Source organism: Nothoprocta perdicaria, unplaced genomic scaffold (genome assembly GCF_003342845.1).
Source record: "Nothoprocta perdicaria isolate Ctin4 unplaced genomic scaffold, notPer1 scaffold_33, whole genome shotgun sequence".
NCBI lineage: Eukaryota > Metazoa > Chordata > Aves > Tinamiformes > Tinamidae > Nothoprocta > Nothoprocta perdicaria.
In genome coordinates this window covers 2,660,020-2,678,488 of record NW_020455566.1, presented here as the reverse complement: position 1 = coordinate 2,678,488, position 18,469 = coordinate 2,660,020, and the positions used below count along the sequence as shown (strand labels likewise).

The window sequence follows — 18,469 nt, the reverse complement described above, 5'->3', positions numbered from 1 at the left end:
GCGGAGGTAGCACCATGGATGTGGCCACGACCCCCCCGCACCGCGCTCTGCACCCCAGCTCCAGCTTCCCGCCGGGATAATGTGCATTGGCAAGGAGCGGGGGGCTGCTCTGCTGGGATAACCCCCCCAGCCCCCACGCTGCGTGCCAGGCAGCGCCAGGCGCGGGACCAACACCGGGCTCCCAACAATGGCCGGGATTAGGGAGCCGGCGGGCAGGGGGGGACACGCGGGGCCTGGGGGCAGGCGGGCGGCGCTGCACGGGCCGCTGCACCGCGGCCGCCGCGTCAGCAACCCGGCACGGGGCAGCGGGGCCCCGTGTCCCCCACGGCCGCGGGGGGGGGAGACAGGGCCCCGTGTCCCCCGCGGCGGCAGCGGAGGGGTCCCCTGTCCCCTAGGCGCCGTGGCGCACGTCCTCGGCGCCCACGCGGCCCCACACGCCCACCACGAAGGTCTCCACGTCGCACTCGTTGACGCCGCGGGCGATGCGGAAGTGGCCCTTCTCGCCCCACTCCTTGCCCCAGGAGTTGGCGGCCGTCTGCGTCGGAGCAGGAGCCACCGGCACCGGTCAGAGCCCACCGCAGCCCCCCGCACCCCCATGTCCCTCTACCAGGCGACAGCGGCTCTTGCAGCCCCTGCCGTTCAAGCAGGGCACAGGGCTGAGCCTCAGCAAACTCGTGACACCCCCAATACTCACCCAGTACTTCTGGGTCTGGCCGTCAGGCATCTGCTCCTCTCCCCACCTGCAGCGAGATGAGTGAGGGGGGGGACACCCTGTATCCCATTGAAATGATCGGGTGGGAATGGGAGGTGGGGGGCTGAGGACGGAGCGCTCGCTGCACTTGTGAACCCTGTGCAAGCGGCTGCCGCCTCCTTCCTGCCCTGCTTCCTTTGGGAGGAAGCGGCCGCCTTTCCCGCGGCGCGGGAAGCGCCAGGGGGAAGGGGGGGGGCGCCCCACGTACCCCGTGATCTTGACGGAGTGGGTGCCGTGCCGCCGGTGCCGCGGCGCCTTGCCCTCGGCCAGCCGCGTGTGCCGGTAGATCCCGCTCTCGTACATGAAGAAATCCTCGTGCACCTCCAGGATGGCTGCGGCGGGAGCAAAGTCACGGGGGGGACGGAGGGGGGAGCGGGGGGCACTGGATCCCCCCCTGCTCCAGGAGGTTTTCCAGGATTCGCGCTCCAAGGGAAGGGAATGATGGCCCCGGTTGCTGGGAGCGAGGCGGGCAGCAAGTACAGCCATGTGAACAGGACCCATGTGGGTGCCCTGTAGCACCCTGAGGGCCCCAGAGGTGGGATTGGGGGTGCCCGGGGGATCCCTACCTTGCACCGGCCCGTTCTCCATGAGCTCCTTCATGATCTCCTTCTCCTGCAAGCAGAGCAGGCGGTCGGCAGGGATCAGGGGAGGCTGCAGGACCTCAGCCCCCTGCAAAAGCCTTTTCGGCACCCAAAACTGGGTGCCCCCCCACAGCAGGAAACACCAAGACCCACATCCTTGCCGGGCTCAGGGCCACCCGCACGGAGCCCGACGGGTTTTTCCCCGCTCCGCTTCCAACTTGGCTCCAGAGCGGAATCCACCCCACCCCGCGGTGCTTCCAGGGAAGGGCTCGGGCAGCGCCCACGCGGGAAGGGGGCACGGGGGATGCGGGGGTGGCACTCACGTCGGCCGAGAGGCGGTAGGCGGGGGTGGCCTGGTAGATGTCGTTGGCGCGGGCGCGCGGGTTGGGGCAGCGCGCGGTCGCCTGCCGCTTGCCGCGGCCCGTCGAGCGGCTGTGCATCATGCAGGGCTGCCCCGGCGCGCGGCTCCCGCGGCTCGTGAACGGGTAGCACTCGTCCGTCACCACCCTGCGCGGGGCGGGTGACACGGGGACCTGGTCATGCCCCTGTGCCCGGTCCCGCTGGGAGTCCCCTTGGGTACGACGGGGCGGCGGGTGGGCGCTTGTCCGTCACCAGCCTCACTTGGAGCACCGTGGGGAGGAGGAGGTGGTGCCAGGAGCACCCCAGGAGCGCTCGTGGGTGTCCCAGAGCTCCTGGGTGTCCCTGCTCCTCTGGGTGTCCCTGCATTCTGCGTGGGGGATCGGGGTGGCGGCGCAGGGGTGACACTGGTGCCTGACCACCCCCCCATGCCCGTTCCCACTGGGAGCCCCCCATGGGCACTAGGAGCACAATAAGGTGGCAGGTGGGCACATGTCCATCGCGGGCCCCAGCCCCGCTTGGAGCCCCATGGGGAGGACAAGGTGCACCCTGGAGCACCCCTGGGTGTCCTGGCACCCTATGTGGGGGATCGGGGTGGCAGCATGGGGGTGTCACGGGTGCCTGGTCACCCCCTGAGGCCATTCCCACTGGGAGCCACCATGGGCACGACAAGGTGGCAGGTGGGCACATGTCCCTCGCTGGCCCCAGCCCCGCTTGGAGCACCGTGGGGAAGACAAGGTGGTGCCAGGAGCACCCCTGGAGCACCCCTGAGTGTCCCCAGGCTCCCGGGTGTCCCCGCGGCCTCGTGTGCCCGGGCCGTGGCGCGGACTCACCCGCGCCGGCGCAGGTACCACCAGGCGCCGTCGAGCCGCCCGCCGCCGCAGCCGCGCTGGTTGCGGGTGTCGCAGGAGAGCAGGTTCTGGGGCGACAGCGCGGGCGTCATGTGCCCCATGGAGTGGATGGAGATGCGGTCGGAGGCGACGGCTGGAGCGGGCACGTGGGGGTGACGAGGTGCCCCGGGGCGGCTCGCGGTGCCCCCCGCCGCCGCAGCCGCCCTCACCTGCCGTGGAGAAGGCCCAGGAGCCGGCGCAGTTGCCCTGGTCCAGGGGCTCGTGGATCATGCCGGGCCACTTAGTGGCGGCGTCGAAGTGCCGTGGCAGCACCTCGTTGGAGTCCATGGGCACCTGCGGGTGGAGCGGGGCTGCATGGAGGCATCCCATGCCCACATCCCGCCCGGAGCGGGAAACCCCACCCCGACATCCCTCCCCTGGGAGGACGCGGCTTTATCGCGGCTCAGGAAGCGGCTCTAAAATAAGAGCGGCCCCGGCGGGTGTCAAGGTCGCAGTGCTGGAATTGCGGCGTCGGGAGCATCCGCGGAGCCGCACGGCCTCCGGCTTCCCGGCATGGCATGGGGGCATCAGGACCCGCTCATGGGATGTTCCACTGTGTCCCGATGCGATCTCCCGGGATGCAGCCCCCCTCCGGGCCGGCTCAGCCCCCGCGGGCTCATCCCGCGAGCGAAGCGGCGGCTCTGCCGACTCAGCAGCTCCGGCAGCCGCTTTTCCGATGGGAACCGTGCAAGGAGGCAAGGGGGGGAAAAAACAACAGCGGCGCGCGGGAATGTGCTGAGCCGCCGTCTCGGAGCGCGCGGCGCGGGGCTGCATGCCGGGGCGCCCGCCGCGGCGCGGAGCCCCCCGCACTCACGTGCAGCTCGTTCATGTTGAGCACGGTGGGCGGCGGGCGGAAGGTGCCCAGGCGGTAGCGGATGCCCTCGTCCAGCGTCATGCCCCAGAAGTGGCTGTAGTTGGTGGCTCTCCAGCTGTGTGGGACACGGGGGGTGTCCCCAAAGGCGCCGTGTGGCCCCCCCCCGCCGCCGTGCAGCTCTGCTAGCTGCAGCCAGGGGATTTTACCCGAAGTTGCCGCTGTTGATGGCGTTGATGAGCTCCGGGTCCATGAGGCAGGCATGGTCCTCGCAGTCCCAGCGCCCGTCCTGGCTGCAGGTGCTGGGGGACACGAGCGGGACAGGGTTGGACCGTCACCGCGGCCCCTCTAGCCTGCTGGGTGCTGCCACCCCCGTGCCGGTGCCACCGGCGCTGCCCCAGGACTGTGCCAGGACGTGGCCAGGGGCCCCTTGGAGCTGGTCCCTGCGGGAGCCGCGAGGGCAGCCGGGGCATGGGATGGAAAACAAGCCGAGAGGCTGCCAGGGCGGCGAATGTCAGCACGGGGCTTGGAGCCGGATCCGCCTGGGGGGCTGCGAGCGGGAGCGCGGCTGGAGTGGGACCCTTTACGGGGCGGCCCCGGGGCACTCCCGTGAGGGATGGGGCTGGGGTGGTCGCGGCGGCGGCCTGGGGACGGCGGCGGTGGCGGCCACGCTCCCCCAACAGGGTGCCCAGCAATGCCTGGGGCGCCGCCCGCCGCCGCGCTTCCCTTTTAAGGCTCCGTGCTGAGGCCGGAGCAGCTCTGGCCAGCGCCGTATCCCGGCCGCGGGGCTCAGCGCTTGCTCCTTGTACCCCCAAGCTCTCCCTGAGGGCAGGATTACGGACAGCGGGGTGCAGCAGGACCCGCTCCCTGCATCATCACCCTGCCGGGGCCATGCACCTGCACTGCGTGCCACCTTGCAGGGGACACCGGGCTGCAGAGGCCCCTTGCAGGGGACACGGGGACGCAGAAACAGGCTGGCAGCGCAGGCTGCAGACCCCTCCCGGGCTGGCCCGGCCGCGCTCCCCCCGCGCAGCCTCTGAGGCAATGGAAAAAGCCCGTAAGACGCCGGGAGCCCTTGTGCCCCGCGCAGCGGCTCCAGCAGCGCGGCCCCGCTGACCCAGCCTTGTGCTATTAACTCCTCGGGGACGGGCGCCGGACGCCAGGGCCCGCAGCCCCGCTCCAGGCTGCAGGGCGGGCCGGGGTGCCCAGAGCTGCCCCAGCTCCTTCCACCTCGGCCCGGCTTTGTGTCTGCTCCCTGTGGCTGCCCCCAGCCCTGCAGGAGGTCGACGGGAAGCAGGAGCTGCACGGGGCCACTCCGGAGGAGCTCGCCGCATGCTGAGCATGGGGAAGAGGTTTTGGCCGGAGAGCATCAGCCCCCAAGGACCGACACTGCAGCCAGGACCCATCACTTAGGGCCACCACCTTTCCTGGAGCTCCAAACCGGCTCCAAGGGCACGGAGAAAAGCCAGGCTGGCTCCACGTAGCAGAGCAGGGACGGTTGGGCCGCGCACGGGCTGAGCGCCCACGTGCACCCGTGCACCAGGCATGCGCCCGTGCATGCCCTGCGCTCACCCCCGCCGCCGCCTTTGATGTCCCGTGCCCGCCGTGCCGCCCAGGGCCGCTGGCCGCGGGGATGTTTGCTCGCCGGCGAGGCGCCCGCCTCCTGCCCACAGGTTTCTCCCACCTGGGAGATGCCGTTAACTCCAGCACAGCAGCCATGAGGCCAGGTTGCTGGCGACTGCTTGTGCCAAGGGTGGGTGGAGGCGCCTGGCGGGTCCCGGCACGTTGCACAAGTTGCCCACGGACCCCCGTGGCCAAAATAAACCCCATCGGCTGCAGAGCGGTGCCCGCACCCGGGGAGGCTGCGGCAGCCGACGCAGCCGCGCGCTAACGTGGCGGCGGAAGCGGCTCCCACGCGGCGCGCTCCAAAACCTGGGAGCGCATCCAGGTGCCGGGGGCTCCCCACGCGGGAACACACCAGAGCGGAGGCCTTTGGCATCACTCCCCACCACCCAGTGCGGGCACCCGCGGGCAGGTGCTCGCAGGCTGCCCCTTGCCGGGGCACTCACCACAGGTTGCAGTTCTCGCGGTACGTGGCTCCGCTCGGGTAGCTGTGGCCAGCGCGGGTGCAACCTGAGCGGGAGAGCGGAGGAGTGTGCTGAGTGCGGCTGCAACGACGGCCCTGCTGCCCCCCGGCACCCCTTGCACCGAGCGCCCATCCCACGGGAAGGGGCGGCACGGAGAGGGTTAACACGGCGCCGCCACATGCCCTGGCATGGATAAAGAGCCTGGTTTTCCCGGGTGTCTGCTCTGCTCCGCCGGGATTTCTTAGGCTTCCTTGTGCTGCCCGCTCGCCCCCTGCGTGGGCTAACGCATGCATGGCCCAGACATGCCCAGCAAAGCTGGGTGTCCCCGCTCCATACCCGGGAAAACCGGGAGTGAGCATGAACATCCCTGCTCCGTGGTGTGGGGTCCCTGCTCCGTGGTGCAGGGGTAGGTGCTGCGGCTGGAGATCCCCGTGCCCGGCCTTACCGTGCGCCTTGGGGAAGGGCGGCGGGATGCCCAGGCAGTATTCCCAGAAGTCGGGGCAGCAGTCGGAGACGGTGCGGTTGCAGAAGAGGTCGCAGTAGCAGATGGTGTCGAGGTAGGGCACGGTGCAGCCGTCGTCGCGCCCGCGGCAGCACACGTCGCCGCGCTCGCAGTATGAGCCGCCCGCGTCGTACACGCCGTGCTCGTACAAGCCCGGCGCCAGCTCCCGGCGCGTCCGCGACGCCGCCGCCTCGGGCAGCAGGATGAGCAGGGCACAGAGCAGGCGCATGGTGCCACCCGTGTCCCCAGACCTGCCACCGCTGCAGGGACACAGGGGCATGGACTGGGCACGGGATCTCCACCACAGGCGCTGGTGGGAGACGTTCCGGGGGGTGGGAGGGGATCCCCCCCGTGCTGCAGGATTCCCACCCCTTGACAGTCCCAGGGGGATGAGCATCACCCTGCAGCAGCCCCTCTCTTCTCCCCTCCCTGCCCCCATTTACAGGGTGCTCAACGGCTTTGGATTTACCGTTTCCCTTCTGTTTTGCCCCGGGACAAACTTCCCTGCAGTGCCCACGCAGATCTCCTAACCTGCCCCCCCGCAAAGGGACCTCCCGGCAGGATGGGGGTCCCGAGGGGGACGGGGGCGGCAGGGGCTGTGGCTGCAGCCCCCCCTCGCCGGCCGTGCTGGATGCAATGAGTTCCCCGGTCTCAGCTCGGGGCAGGGCCGGGTTAGGGAAGGGAGAAGCTCCCGGGGGAGCCGCACGGCAGAGCCGGGAGTGGGGGGAAAAAAGTCGCTGCGCTCGGGGGTGGCATGGGGAGGACCCACGGGGCAGGACCCCGCTCCCCACGCCGCCGCCCTGCGGAGCTCTGGAGCGGCGTGTCCCGAGGGAAGGGATGGAAAATGGACCGGGACCGGGACCGGGACCGGGACCGGGACCGGGACCCTACCTGCCGCCCCGCCGCGCGCGCCGCTCCGCTCCGCCGCCGAGCGCCTCCTCCGGCCCCGCCGCTCCTTTATACGGGCCCGGCCCCCGCGGCCTCGCCCCGACCGGAACCGGCGGGCGGCGGGACGGGGCGCGGGGGCTGCAGCCCCCCCGGGCGGGGGGCCGTGCGGCGCCGCTGCCCCTGCTCCCTGCCTGGCACGGTCCCGCGCTCACCTGAGCAGAGGTGCCCGCGCGAAGGTGACCTTGGCGCCTGCGTCACGGCACGGGCTGCCCCGCTCCCGCCCGGCATTCCTGTCCCGCGGCGCGGGCTGCTCCGCTCCCGCGCTCCTGCCTGGCATTCCTGTCCCAGGAAGCGGCCGCGTGCCACCACCTCACCCCCCTCACTGCAGCACGACCCGGCACCGAGCCCTCCGTGCACCCAGGACACATGGGGACCTCCTGGGTGCCACCCAGGGTGGGCAGCCTGTGCCGGTGGAGCAGGTCCCACTTCCCCATCTGCCAGGGTTCCCAATGCAGCTGCTTTTCCCGGGGTTTCTCCCCAGGCACCCGGCTCAGCAGGATTCCCGCATCCTGGCACTCAGTTTTTGGCCTGCACTTAGCAATCCCTGGCCCTTGCCAAAGGATTCCTGGAGGATGCCGCACTGCAGCCGGGCACGGAGGTGCTGCGGGCACCCGTGGGAGCCAGGCCAGGCACACACAGGAGGGCCACGGGACACCCAGCCCAAAGGGGGCCCTTGCAGGAGAGCAGCTGGGGCCAGCTCTCGGCACAGCCTTTTCCTGCGGGCGCGGAGCAGGGAAGGGCCGCGGGCTGCCGAGCGCCTCCGGAAGGAACTGAGTCCAGCCTGGAGTCCGGCAGTCTCCGAAAACACAATCTCTCCATGACAGGATGGACGGGAATCCAGGGTGAGTCACGCGTTTTCCAAGACCCTCGGTGGACAAGAAGTGCCCCGGTCAGCCCTGGTCACCGCTCCCTGTGTCCTTGTGCTCCTGCCAGGCTGCACTGCCTCCTGGGACAACCGGCTCCTGCCGGGAGCAGGATTTGCGCTGCAGGAGCTTGTCCTGACCCCAAGGAGAGCTGCAGGACAACCAGCTCGGCCAGGTCACGGCTCGCCAAGTCCTCCGGCGCTGGTATTTTCCACTCCGCCAGTGCACTTCCCTGAGCCACCCAATGCCCAGCCCCGTCCAGCCCCGTCTCCTTCTGCTCCAAAGGCACTGGAGCCTCTCCCAATGGGAAGGGAGGGAGCTGCAGGGACACAGAGCAAAGTCCACCCAGGTGCAGGACGGACGAGCACAAGGACCCTGCTCACGCCGAGATGCTCAGCTCCAGAACTGGAGTGCGAGCAGCCCCCGGTCTCCATTCGGATTTTCTCCGTCTTTCGGAAGAGCAGAGCAGAGGGGAGAGCGGTGCAAGGCCCCAGGCCTGGTTTGCACAGGGTTTTCCTGGCTGTGCTCAGTCCCGGCTTGGCAGAGCTCCCGCGGGGGCTTTGTGGGATGGGGAGCACCGGGGATGCACCAGCTCCGGGCCCCGCGGAGCCCCCCGGCCGGGGGCAGCTGCAGCCGGGGGCAGGAAGGAGCTGACCTGGGAGGCGCTTGGCTCGTGCGGGAGCACCGGGCCGTGCCAAGAACATGTTTGCTGGTGAGACACAGCCCGGAAACGCAGGGGAGCGACCTGCAAAAGGCTCGGCTTCCTCCCAAGGCAGCGCCGCGGCCAGGGAAAGGGGCTCCCTCCCGGCCTCTCCGTCCCTCCGAGCCGGGCTGGGGGACGCGCGGTGTCCGTGCATGGGGCAGGCACGGCGGATTTGCCGTCTAGGGCTCCCCCGCTCTTCCCATCGCCCTGCATACGCCCATCTGCAGTGGCATCGGGGCTGCTGCCTCCAGGCACAGGAGGCTGCTGGATGGGGGCAAGGGGAGGAGAGCCGGACCCCCGGGCTGAGCCGGCTGTGGTTGCTGGAGAAGGAGGCAGCAGCAAGGGCGCCCGGACGCCTGGGCCCTTTTGCGGCGGGCTCGGCTGCAGGGCTGGAGTGCCACCTCCCGGAAGAGCAGGGACACAAACACCACGCGGACCGGCAGCCTCTACTCCAAATTTTAATGAAACAAATAAGTTAATAAGTTAATAAAGTGAGGTAACTACGACGGGGAGGGCTGCAGGGAGCAGCCAGCCCCGCAGAGGAGTCCTACGAGTCAGTCGCTGCGCGCTGGTGCGGGCAAAGCTGGCGCATGCACCCTCGCACCCAGGGCACGGCCACCGGCCCGTCCGGCACGGCCAGGGCACGGCCACCTGGACCGGCCTGCGTGCACAGGGCACGGATACCTGGATCATCCTGCATGTCCAGGACGTGGATACCTGGACCTGCCTGCATGTCCAGAGCACAAACATCAAGACCATCCTGTATGCCCAGGACATGGATATCGGGACCATCCTGAATGCCCAGGACATGGATACCTGGACCTGCCTGCATGTCCAGGGCACAAACACCCAGACCATCTTGTATGCCCAGGACATGGATATCGGGACCATCCTGAATGCCCAGGATATGGATACCTGGACTATCCTGCGTGCCCAGGATATAGATATCTGGACCATCCTGTGTGCACAGGGCACAGACCATCCTGCATGTCCAGGGCACAGCCACCTGGACCATCCTGTATGCCCAGGACACGGATACCCAGACCATCCTGCATGCCCAGGGCATGGATACCTAGACTAGCCTGCATGCCCAGGACATGGATATCTGGACCATCCTATGTGCACAGGGCACGAACACCCAGACCATCCTGCATGTCCAGGGCATGGCCACCTAGACCATCCTGTGTGCAGAGGACACAGACACCGAGACCATCCTGCATATCTGGATATCTGGACCATCCTGTGTGCACAGGGCATGGCCACCTGCACCATTCTGCATGGGTACCCAGACCATCCTGCATGGCCAGGACACGGATACCTGCACCATCCTGTGTGCCCAGGACACGGATATTTGGACCAACCTGCATGCCCAGGGCACCGGCTCCCTGGCCATGCACCTGGGCACAGCCCAAGCAGGAGGGATGCTGTGAGTGGCTTCAGGGCAGCCCCCACTGCCACATGCACAAATGAGACAGTAAAACAAGCAGAATTTGGAGCAGGGGGGTACCCCAGCCAGCTCCCCCAGCCGGGCAATGGAAAAGGGCGCTGGAAATCCTGGCAGGGCAGGAGGCAGCCCCAGCCCTGGGCAAACTTTGGCACTACCGTGACGGTCGCTGCTCTCCCTAGCCGGGCAGGGAGGGAGCCGCGGTGGCTCTGCTGCCACCGCGCGGGGTGGCACGAGGGGACCGGGGGACACCAGGGAGGGATGATGCTCCTCAGGGACCCCCTCCAGTGCTGCATCCCCCTGGCTCCCATCCCAAGGGAGCCCCGCGGGCTGGCAGGGGAGATGCTTATTGCCTACATCCCCGCGGGCCTCTCTGCCCACGGGTGTTGCATATTCAGACGTTGTTGCATATACATGTATAAATACATCTATATCTATCTATCCCTACGTCTCTACTGCCTGGGGAGCATGCACGGGCAGGCACGGGAAGGCGCTGCGGCGCTTCTAGAGGCTCGCAGTGCAGCCCAGGAGGGAGCCCAGCGCTGACACCCTCGACCCCGACGAGGTCCCGGCCACCGGCGCGGCCGGGTGCTACATCCATGACCCCCCTTTTCGGGGCCTGGAGGGCCGTGCAGCCTTGCATAGATCCAGCAGCCCCCCGGCTCGGCTCCCGGAGCACCGGGGATGCAGGGGGGCAGTTCTCAGTGTGCCCCCTGGGAATTGGGGGGAGCCTGGGGGCTCCCACCCCCTGCAAGAGCCAGGGCGCGGTGCCCGCGCGGGCGATGCACCCGAGCTGGAAGACGCGTTTCAAGTACAAGGGAGAGGGACCGGCCGCCGGCACCGGCACCGCCGCTCAGTCCATGTTGGCGCTGGCCGAGCGGGAGATGTTGAGGGTCTGCGCGGAGACGGAGATGTCCTCGTGCTCCACGGGGCTGTGGTAGTCGGAGGTGACGTCGGGCTCGGCGCAGGGCGGCCGCACGGCGCCCAGGCTGAAGGAGATGCTGGAGCCCTTGCGCAGGCACCGCGAGTAGAGCCCCAGCAGCAAGTCCAGCTTGTGCTCGATGGACTGAACCTGCGGGGGCACCGCCTGAGCGGGCACCGGCCCCCGCGGGCACCCGGGGGCCCCCTCCGTGCCCGCTCACCTGCCGCTCCACCTTGACCACCCTGCCCATCATGCTGGGCTCGTCCTCCGGCTCCGGCGGCGGCTTCTCCACTTTCTCCCGCACCTTCTTGTCCGCGGGGACGGCCCCCCTGCCCACGATCTGCTCCACCCTGGCGCCGAGCGGGGACGCGGGGACATGGCCCATCGCTCGCGACCCACCGCAGGGCACCGGGAAGGGCCCCAGGGCCTGCTGAGCGCAGGGACCCCCCCGGGACGCCCAGCTCACCGCGTCTGCAGGCTCTTGATCCTGCCCAGCATGTCCAGGTGGCCGGCCGAGTACTGCTCGATGACGTCCTTGACGTCGTAGGGCCTCAAGGTCTCCTTGAACTTCCTCTTGGCCACCAGGAACTTGAGGATCCTGCGGGAGGCCGGCAGAGCTTGGCACCAACCGGCCCGGCGGAGCATCCGCGCGGAGCATCCGGGGGACCCCATGGGATGCTCCCACCTGATGGCCCGGACGAGGCCCTTCACCGCCGGCATGATGTCCTCGGCACCCAGCTCGCCCTGGGAGCCCCTGTCCTCGCCGCCGTCCTCGGCGGGGCCGTCGGCTGCGGGCGCCAGAGCGGGCACAGGTTGGGGAGGACACGGGGCGCGCTCCACCTCGGCCACCCTGCCCGTCGTGCCGGGCTCGTCATCACGGCGCCGCGCGGGACTCACCGTCGGGCGGCGCGCGGGCCTTGAGGCGCAGCGAGGCGCGCAGGCGGCCGCGCTCGCCGAAGCTCCAGCTCTTGCGCGCCTTGCCGGGGCTGGCGGCCGCGGCGACGTCCTCGGCGCTGGGCGAGCGGTGCAGGGGCAGCCCCAGCGGCTGCCGGCCCCGGCTGCCCTGCCGCGCCGGCGCCGCCAGGCCCATGCGCTCCTTGATGCCCATCTTGGTGCTGCGCATTGGAGGGGAAGGAGGGCGGTTGAGATGTGGGGTGGCTGGCACAGGAGGTGGCCCCGCTATGGGCACGCGCGGGAGCCGCTTTGGGGCTAAAAACATCTTTTTTCGGACCAAGAGCAAAGAGAGGATGAGACTGACAGACAGCGGACAGACGGCTGGCCAGGACATACAGCAGAGCAGCGCCCAGGCAGCGCCGAGCCCACCAGCCTCCTCCTCCTCCTCCTCCTCGCGGTGCCCTGCAGCCTGGGCGCAGCGGGGGCTCTGCTCTTGTCCCCTGTCCCCCCGCCCCGCTGCTCCGCTCCCCGCAACGTGGGGACAACGGCCCTCATTTATGCGGGACCGACGCAGAAGCACCGGCCCCGGCAGCTCTCACGGAGCCGCCGGTGCCCCGGGGAGAGGCCCTTGCACGCAGAGCAAGCCAAGGCCGCGGGGGCTCGCGGCGAGGTGCCAAGCGCGCAGGGAAGTCACGGTCAGCGGAGGCCACGTGTGACCGGGGACACGGCGCAGGGATGCGCGGTGTGGCGGGATGCACGGTATGCCAGGATGCATGGAGTGCCGGGATGCATGGAGTGCCAGGATGCACAGGGTGTCAGGAGCAGTGCTGGCCTCCGTTGCGGAGGCGCGGGGAGGCCACAGGGTGCTGCGGAGTGGCTGCAAAGCTGCAGGCAAACGCGGCCCTTGGGAGCTCCCTTGCTCGCTCCACCAGAGGCTGAGACGCAGGAGGCTCCAGTCGCCAGCAGAGCCGCGGGAAGGGGCACCGGGCAGGGGCACCGGTGGCTCCGGAGCAGGGGCGAGTGCAGCCCCGCAGCCTTTATCGGAGCAGCTCCGGCGGGCGCAGGCGCCCAGGGCGCGGGGAATGGAGGCAGCGGGGGAGCAGGGCGAGCGCGAGCGGCGCCTCCCGCCGCGAGAGCAGCCCGCGCCGCGGCCGCTACCTCCGTCTCCAGGGCACCCGGATCCACAAGAGCCGCCGCTTACCGCTAAAGACGGGGCTGGAGGGGCAGGACACAGACACGGAGAGAAAGAGAGAGCGTTAGCAGGGAGGGGGCGGCCGTCTCGGGCCTTGCGGGGGTCCCACATAAACGGTGCGGGCGCCGGGGCTCCCGGTTTCCCGGCGCGCTGCAAGGTGGCGAGCGGGACCCTGCGCCCGGCGGCTCCGAGCGCGTTACCTGAGCCGTAAGCACGTGGGCGGCCGCGCGTCCTCCTCCTTGCAGCTGCCGCAGGGACAGGGGTGGGGGACGAGGTGGCGGGTGAGCGGGAGAGGTGGGGAGAAAGAGAAGATGGAGATGTTATGAGAGGAGGTGCTGGGCGCGGGGACGGGGCTCCCGCCGGCTCCGGGAGAGCGCGTGGGGATGGAGCAGGGATGGAGCCGCCGCGGGCTCGGCCTCCCTGTGGGCTCATCCTGGAGCAGAGGCTCCTGGCACCACAGGGAAAAGGAGGCACGAGCGAGAGCTCCCTGTGCCCTCCTAGCCTTGGCGCACACCAGGCTCCCGGGTGCCCTTTGCAGCAGTGGCACCGATGCCAGCAGCAGAGCCACGGCCTCTCATCTTCTCTGAGCATTCCCAGCCTTGGAAATCTGCTTCTGCCTATGGGAAGTGCCCTCACGGCCAGGCTCCTGCAGCCTGTGCAGCCTGGGACACTCCACAACTCCTCTGGCTTCAGGGCATTGCTCCGCTGGGATGAGCGCGAGGGAGAACTTCCCATGGGATCGCCTTGCACGGAGCGCTGCACGCACTGCCCGGCTCAGCCGTAGGGCAGCTCCGCTCTGCACGGACACGCGGCCCCCAGCGACCTCCAGGCCTTCACTGGGGCCGGCACGTTTGCTTCAGCCTCATGCACGCTTGGATCACCTCGTGCACGCTCGGATCACCTTGTGCACGCTTGCGTTGCCTCGTGGATGCTCACGTCGCCTCGTGCACGCTTGGATCACCTCGTGCACACTCGGATCACCTTGTGCACGCTCACGTCGCCTCATGGATGCTCACGTCGCCTCGTGCACGCTTGGATCACCTCGTGCACACTCATGTCGCCTTGAGCACGCTTGGATCACCTCGTGCATGCTCACATCACCTCATGCACGCTTGGATCACCTCGTGCACGCTCATGTCACCTCGTGCACACTTGGATCAGCTTGTGCACGCTCATGTCACCTTGTGCACGCTTGGATCACCTTGTGCACACTCATGTCACCTTGTGCACACTTGGATCAGCTTGTGCACGCTCACGTCACCTTGTGCACGCTCGGATCACCTCGTGCATGCTCACATTGCCTCATGGATGCTCACGTCGCCTCGTGCACGCTTGGATCACCTCGTGCACGCTCATGTCACCTCGTGCACACTTGGATCAGCTTGTGCACGCTCGGATCACCTCGTGCACACTCATGTCGCCTTGCACATGTTCAGACCATCTCCTGCACACTTGGTTTGCTTCGTGCAAGCTTGGGTTGCCTCAGACAAGCTCGGGTTGCCTCGTGCACGCTCAGGTCACCTTATGCACACTTGTTTCACCTCGCGCACGCTCAGGTTGCCTTGTGCACTCTCGTCCCCCTTGGTGCACGCTCCCTTTGCTCCATGCACGCTCGCTTCACCTCTGCAACCCCCCCAGGGCCTTACCTCCACCCCAAGGAGAGCTCAGCGGGGCAGACGCCTCCAGGAGGCCTCCCGAAGCCGAGGCCGGTGCAGAGCGAGTGGCGGAGGCCGCGAGGCCGTGGAGCGGAGCCGCGGAGCCGCCCGGCGCGCACACACAGAGCACGGGGACACGGCGGCCGGCTGCACCCTACCTGTCCCCGGCCCAAACCGCGGGGCCGCCGCTTTTCTGGCCGGAGGGGAAGGACGGATAAGGCGGTGGGGCTCCGTCCGGCCATTTTTTCACCTCTGAATTCCTAATTCCTCCGTTGCGGGCTCGGTGCAAATGCTCAAAGATTAGGACCAGCTCTCTGGGGTTGGGGTCAAATAAAAACACGGAGAAATTAAACTTTCCAAAGCAAACAGGATGAGCAAAGCAAGGCTGCGCAGAGCCAGCTCCTCCTCTGAGCTGCGGGTCACAGCAAAACCGGGGCAAAACCAGGAGTGGGAAGAGTGTGAATCCCTCCTTTCTAAAGGCAGTTTCCTAAGGGTGAGGCCGATCGCGGGCTGTGCGAGGGGGACTCGTATCCCGCGCTCTTAGGGACCTGCCTTTTGCAAAATAAAATAAAACCAAGGTTAAAACAAAGCAATAACGGCACGGCAGCGCGGAGAGCGGGGGGACAGGATGGATGGGGTGGTGATGACGATGACGACGATGGAGGAGGAAGTCAGGCGCTTGGGCAGCCTCCACGCGGGTGCATCAGGACGTGCCGGATGGAGGAAGGCCGCCCGTGCTCCTCCTCCTCACACCCCCTGAGCCCCCCCGGCAGGTCCGTGTCGTGCCTACCTGAAGGAGGGCAGCAGGCTGTCGTAGTAGCACCACGTGGCCGTCAGGTACCCGCGGGCCGCGTCCGTGGAGTAGAGGCGCCAGGCGGCCTTGGGGTGAGAGCCCCCGCGTCAGGGACCCCCAGAGACCCCCTGCACTGTGGGACCCTGCACCTCGGGAATGCTTCAGCCTTGGGATGTGCAACCCTGGGAGTCCTGCAACCTGGGAGCCCTGCAAACTGGGAGCCCTGAAACATGGGATGTGCAACCTTGGGATTCCCACAACCTGGGAGCCCTGCAACATGGGATCCCTGCAACACGGGATCACTGCAATGCTGAGATGCTCACAACCTGTGATCCTTGCAATCCTGGGATCCTTGCAACCTGGGATCCCTGCCACCTTGGGATTCCCACAACCTGGGATCCCTGCAATATGGAATCCCTGCAGCCCTGGGATCCCTGCAATGCTGGGAAGCTCACAACCCGGGATCCCTGCAGCTGTGGGATCCCTGCAACCTGGAATCCCTACAACCTGTGCTCCCTGCAACCCAAGATCCCTACAACCGGGGATCCCCGCAGTGCTGGGACGCTCAGCAGCAGTGCAAACCGCCCTTGCCCAGGGAGCGCCGGCGGTACCTGGATGAGATTGGCCGCCGGCGTCCGCCTCTTCTCAAAGTGCTTCTGCCGATGCTGCTCCTGCACCTTGAGGGCGAAGCCGGAGCCCAGGATGCCCTGGGGACGCAGGGGCCGGGGCTGTGGGCGCCCGTGGCGGGGGGCACGCGTGGTGGCCCCCTCGCCGCGCGGCACTCACGGCGGGCAGCGCGAAGAAGGAGATGCCCAGCAGCGCGAAGGTGGCCGCCAGCATGCGGCCCAGCCACGTCTCCGGCGTCTTGTCCCCGTAGCCGATGGTGGTGAGGGTGATCTGGCGGGCACAGCGGCAAGGGGGGGCCTAGAGGCGTCCCCCCCGGGCCCTGTGCCACCCTCCTCATGCACCCCCGGGGCGGGGGGCTCCACATACCGTGCCCCACCACAGCGAATCGGCGTAGGTGGCGAACTGCGCGTTGGCGTCCTTCTCGGCCAGGTAGACGAGGAAGGAGGCGAAGATGAGGACGAGGAAGCCGATGTACCAGGCTGTGATGAGCTCCTGGCGGGGCGGCGGCGGCGGGTGAGGGCGGCCCTGCCGGCGCCGTCCCCGCCGCGTCCCCGCGCCGTCCGCCCCGACCTTGCTGTGCGCATAGACCACGGAGCCGAGCAGCTTCCAGGTGCCGCCGCGGCGGTCCATGCGCACCATGCGCAGGATCTGCAGGAAGCGCATGCTGCGCAGCGCCGACGTGGCCAGGATGTTGCCCTGCGTGCCCGCCGCGATGACGGCCACCGAGGCCACGAAGACGATGAAGTCTGCGGAAGCGACGGGGCGCGCGAGGGGCTCCCAGCCCTGCCCAGCGCCTTCGCAGCAGGGCCGGGGTCACCCCGCGGAGGATGGGGGGTCCCCACGTTGTCATCCCCGTGCGCACGTACCGATGACGCAGAAGGGCTTCCTGGCGAAGCGGATGCGGCCCCTCCAGCCGCGGTAGCGGCAGCAGCAGCCGGCCGCCCACACGCGCACCACGTACTCCATGCCGAACACCACGATCATGACGAACTCCTGCCGGGAGAGGGGGACACGCGGGGCCGGGAAGCGCCAGGCGGAGCTGCCCGGGCACCGAGCGCGCCGAGCCGGGTCCTTTTCCTCCTCCGTCAGCATTGTCCTCGCGCGCCAGCGAGCCCCCGTTCTGCTTACGCGCGGGAAAGTCACAAGGACCTTCCCGAATTAGTCTCCATCACTCGGGAGAACTCCCGCGTCAGCCCTTTCTGACACTTTGGGGCAAAGCAGCCTGTTTTAGACCCCCCTCCTTCCACCTTGTTCCCCGTCCTGCCTCTCGCAGCGGGGCGGGCATCCGGGCGGACCTGGCGCCGGGCGGTGGGGGAGGATGCGGGAGCAGCCAGGACCTGCTCCCCCAGGACAGCTCCTGGGCTGGCATCATTAGCAGCACTAATGATTGCGGGTTAAGTGACCAGGGGAGGGCTGGGATGGGCTCAGAGTCCAAGTTTGGGCCATCTTGGGCAGGTCTGATAGGGAGCAAGGGCGAAGCTGAAGCTCAGAGCTGCTGTGTGGGGTGTCCGGGATGAGCTGGCACTGGCTCTGTGCCCAGTGGGCACTGCCCGAGCCCCGGAGCGAGGCTAGAACTTACCAGGATGAAGAGACACTGGTTGGCCACTTTCTGGTGCTCCTGGATGGTGGAGAAGACCGAGAGCACCAAGCAGCTAAAGACGAGCAGGAATCTGCAAGGAGAGCGCGGTGAGCGCTGCCAGGCGCTGGCCCCTGCCCGGCCCGAGGGGACCTGCCCGCCGGCCAGCCAAGGGACACGGGGTGTCCCTCGTGGGCGACACGGAGCCGCGGGGCAGCCCACGAGCGGCTGCCGGGGCCGCTGCCGCCGCTGCGGTGCCCAGAGGAAACCCAAGCAGACGGTCGCTCGTCTCCTGGCACCGCGGGGCCGCTGCTGTAAATATTTAATAGCCGGGAAGAGGCTGCAGGGCTCCTCGGGGGAGCAGCTCCGCGTGCCGCATTAGCGCAGGGGACACAGCCCGGGAGCGGCACCGAGAGGGGCTGGGGACGGAGGTGCCGCCTTTGCTGCATCCGCATCCCGCAGCCTGCGGGCCACGCGCAGCCTCCAACGAGGGCTGCTGCTCCTCCAGGGAGATGCCGGGCGGGATCGCAGCATCCTTGCTGCCAGCCAGGCCTGGAGCTGCAGCCGGGAGCCCTGGGCGCCCTCACGGTGCATGGAGGGGGCGGCTGGACACCATGAGCCATCCTGCAGGGACCTCCTTCTGCTTGGGGATGACCGGGATGCGCTGGGCGCAGGGAAGAGTTAACAGGGAGCTGCCGCCAGGCCGCCTGCCCTGGAGCAGCGCGTTAAGACCAAAGGGGCTTTGGCCCACTTAAAATAACAAGGAGGGGAGGGGGGAAAAAAAAAATATAGACTCGGGAGCTGAAGCAAACGAAACTCTCCAAAAATACATTTTTTCTCCTGATCCAGCGATTCTAAATATGGAAAGCGGGG

At 68.4% G+C, this 18,469-nt stretch overlaps 2 protein-coding genes across 3 annotated transcripts; both read right to left on the bottom strand.

The window, feature by feature from the left end:
* Positions 1-391: 391 nt before the first annotated feature.
* Positions 392-6,208, bottom strand: TINAGL1 (tubulointerstitial nephritis antigen like 1). Its single transcript, XM_026043493.1, has 11 exons — positions 5,923-6,208; positions 5,460-5,523; positions 3,600-3,692; positions 3,394-3,508; positions 2,750-2,873; positions 2,523-2,673; positions 1,656-1,839; positions 1,318-1,363; positions 960-1,083; positions 695-740; positions 392-535 (listed from the first exon to the last, which is right to left on the bottom strand). Exons 1-11 carry the CDS (start codon positions 6,206-6,208, stop codon positions 392-394), a joined length of 1,377 nt encoding a protein of 458 aa, XP_025899278.1.
* A 4,582-nt stretch (positions 6,209-10,790) lies between these two features.
* On the bottom strand, positions 10,791-17,013 carry KCNQ4 (potassium voltage-gated channel subfamily Q member 4). Of its 2 annotated transcripts, XM_026043309.1 has the most exons (12): positions 16,887-17,013; positions 16,591-16,766; positions 16,387-16,512; positions 16,180-16,290; positions 16,005-16,100; positions 15,391-15,479; positions 14,759-14,914; positions 11,757-11,974; positions 11,545-11,647; positions 11,326-11,457; positions 11,080-11,209; positions 10,791-11,009 (listed from the first exon to the last, which is right to left on the bottom strand). In XM_026043309.1, the coding sequence occupies exons 1-12, from the start codon at positions 17,002-17,004 to the stop codon at positions 10,791-10,793; spliced, it is 1,674 nt and encodes a 557-aa protein (XP_025899094.1). In that variant the 5' UTR covers positions 17,005-17,013. The 2 variants fall into 2 exon arrangements, with proteins under 2 accessions (XP_025899094.1, XP_025899096.1); XM_026043311.1 differs by lacking the exon at positions 14,759-14,914.
* Between the last annotated feature and the right edge of the window lie 1,456 nt (positions 17,014-18,469).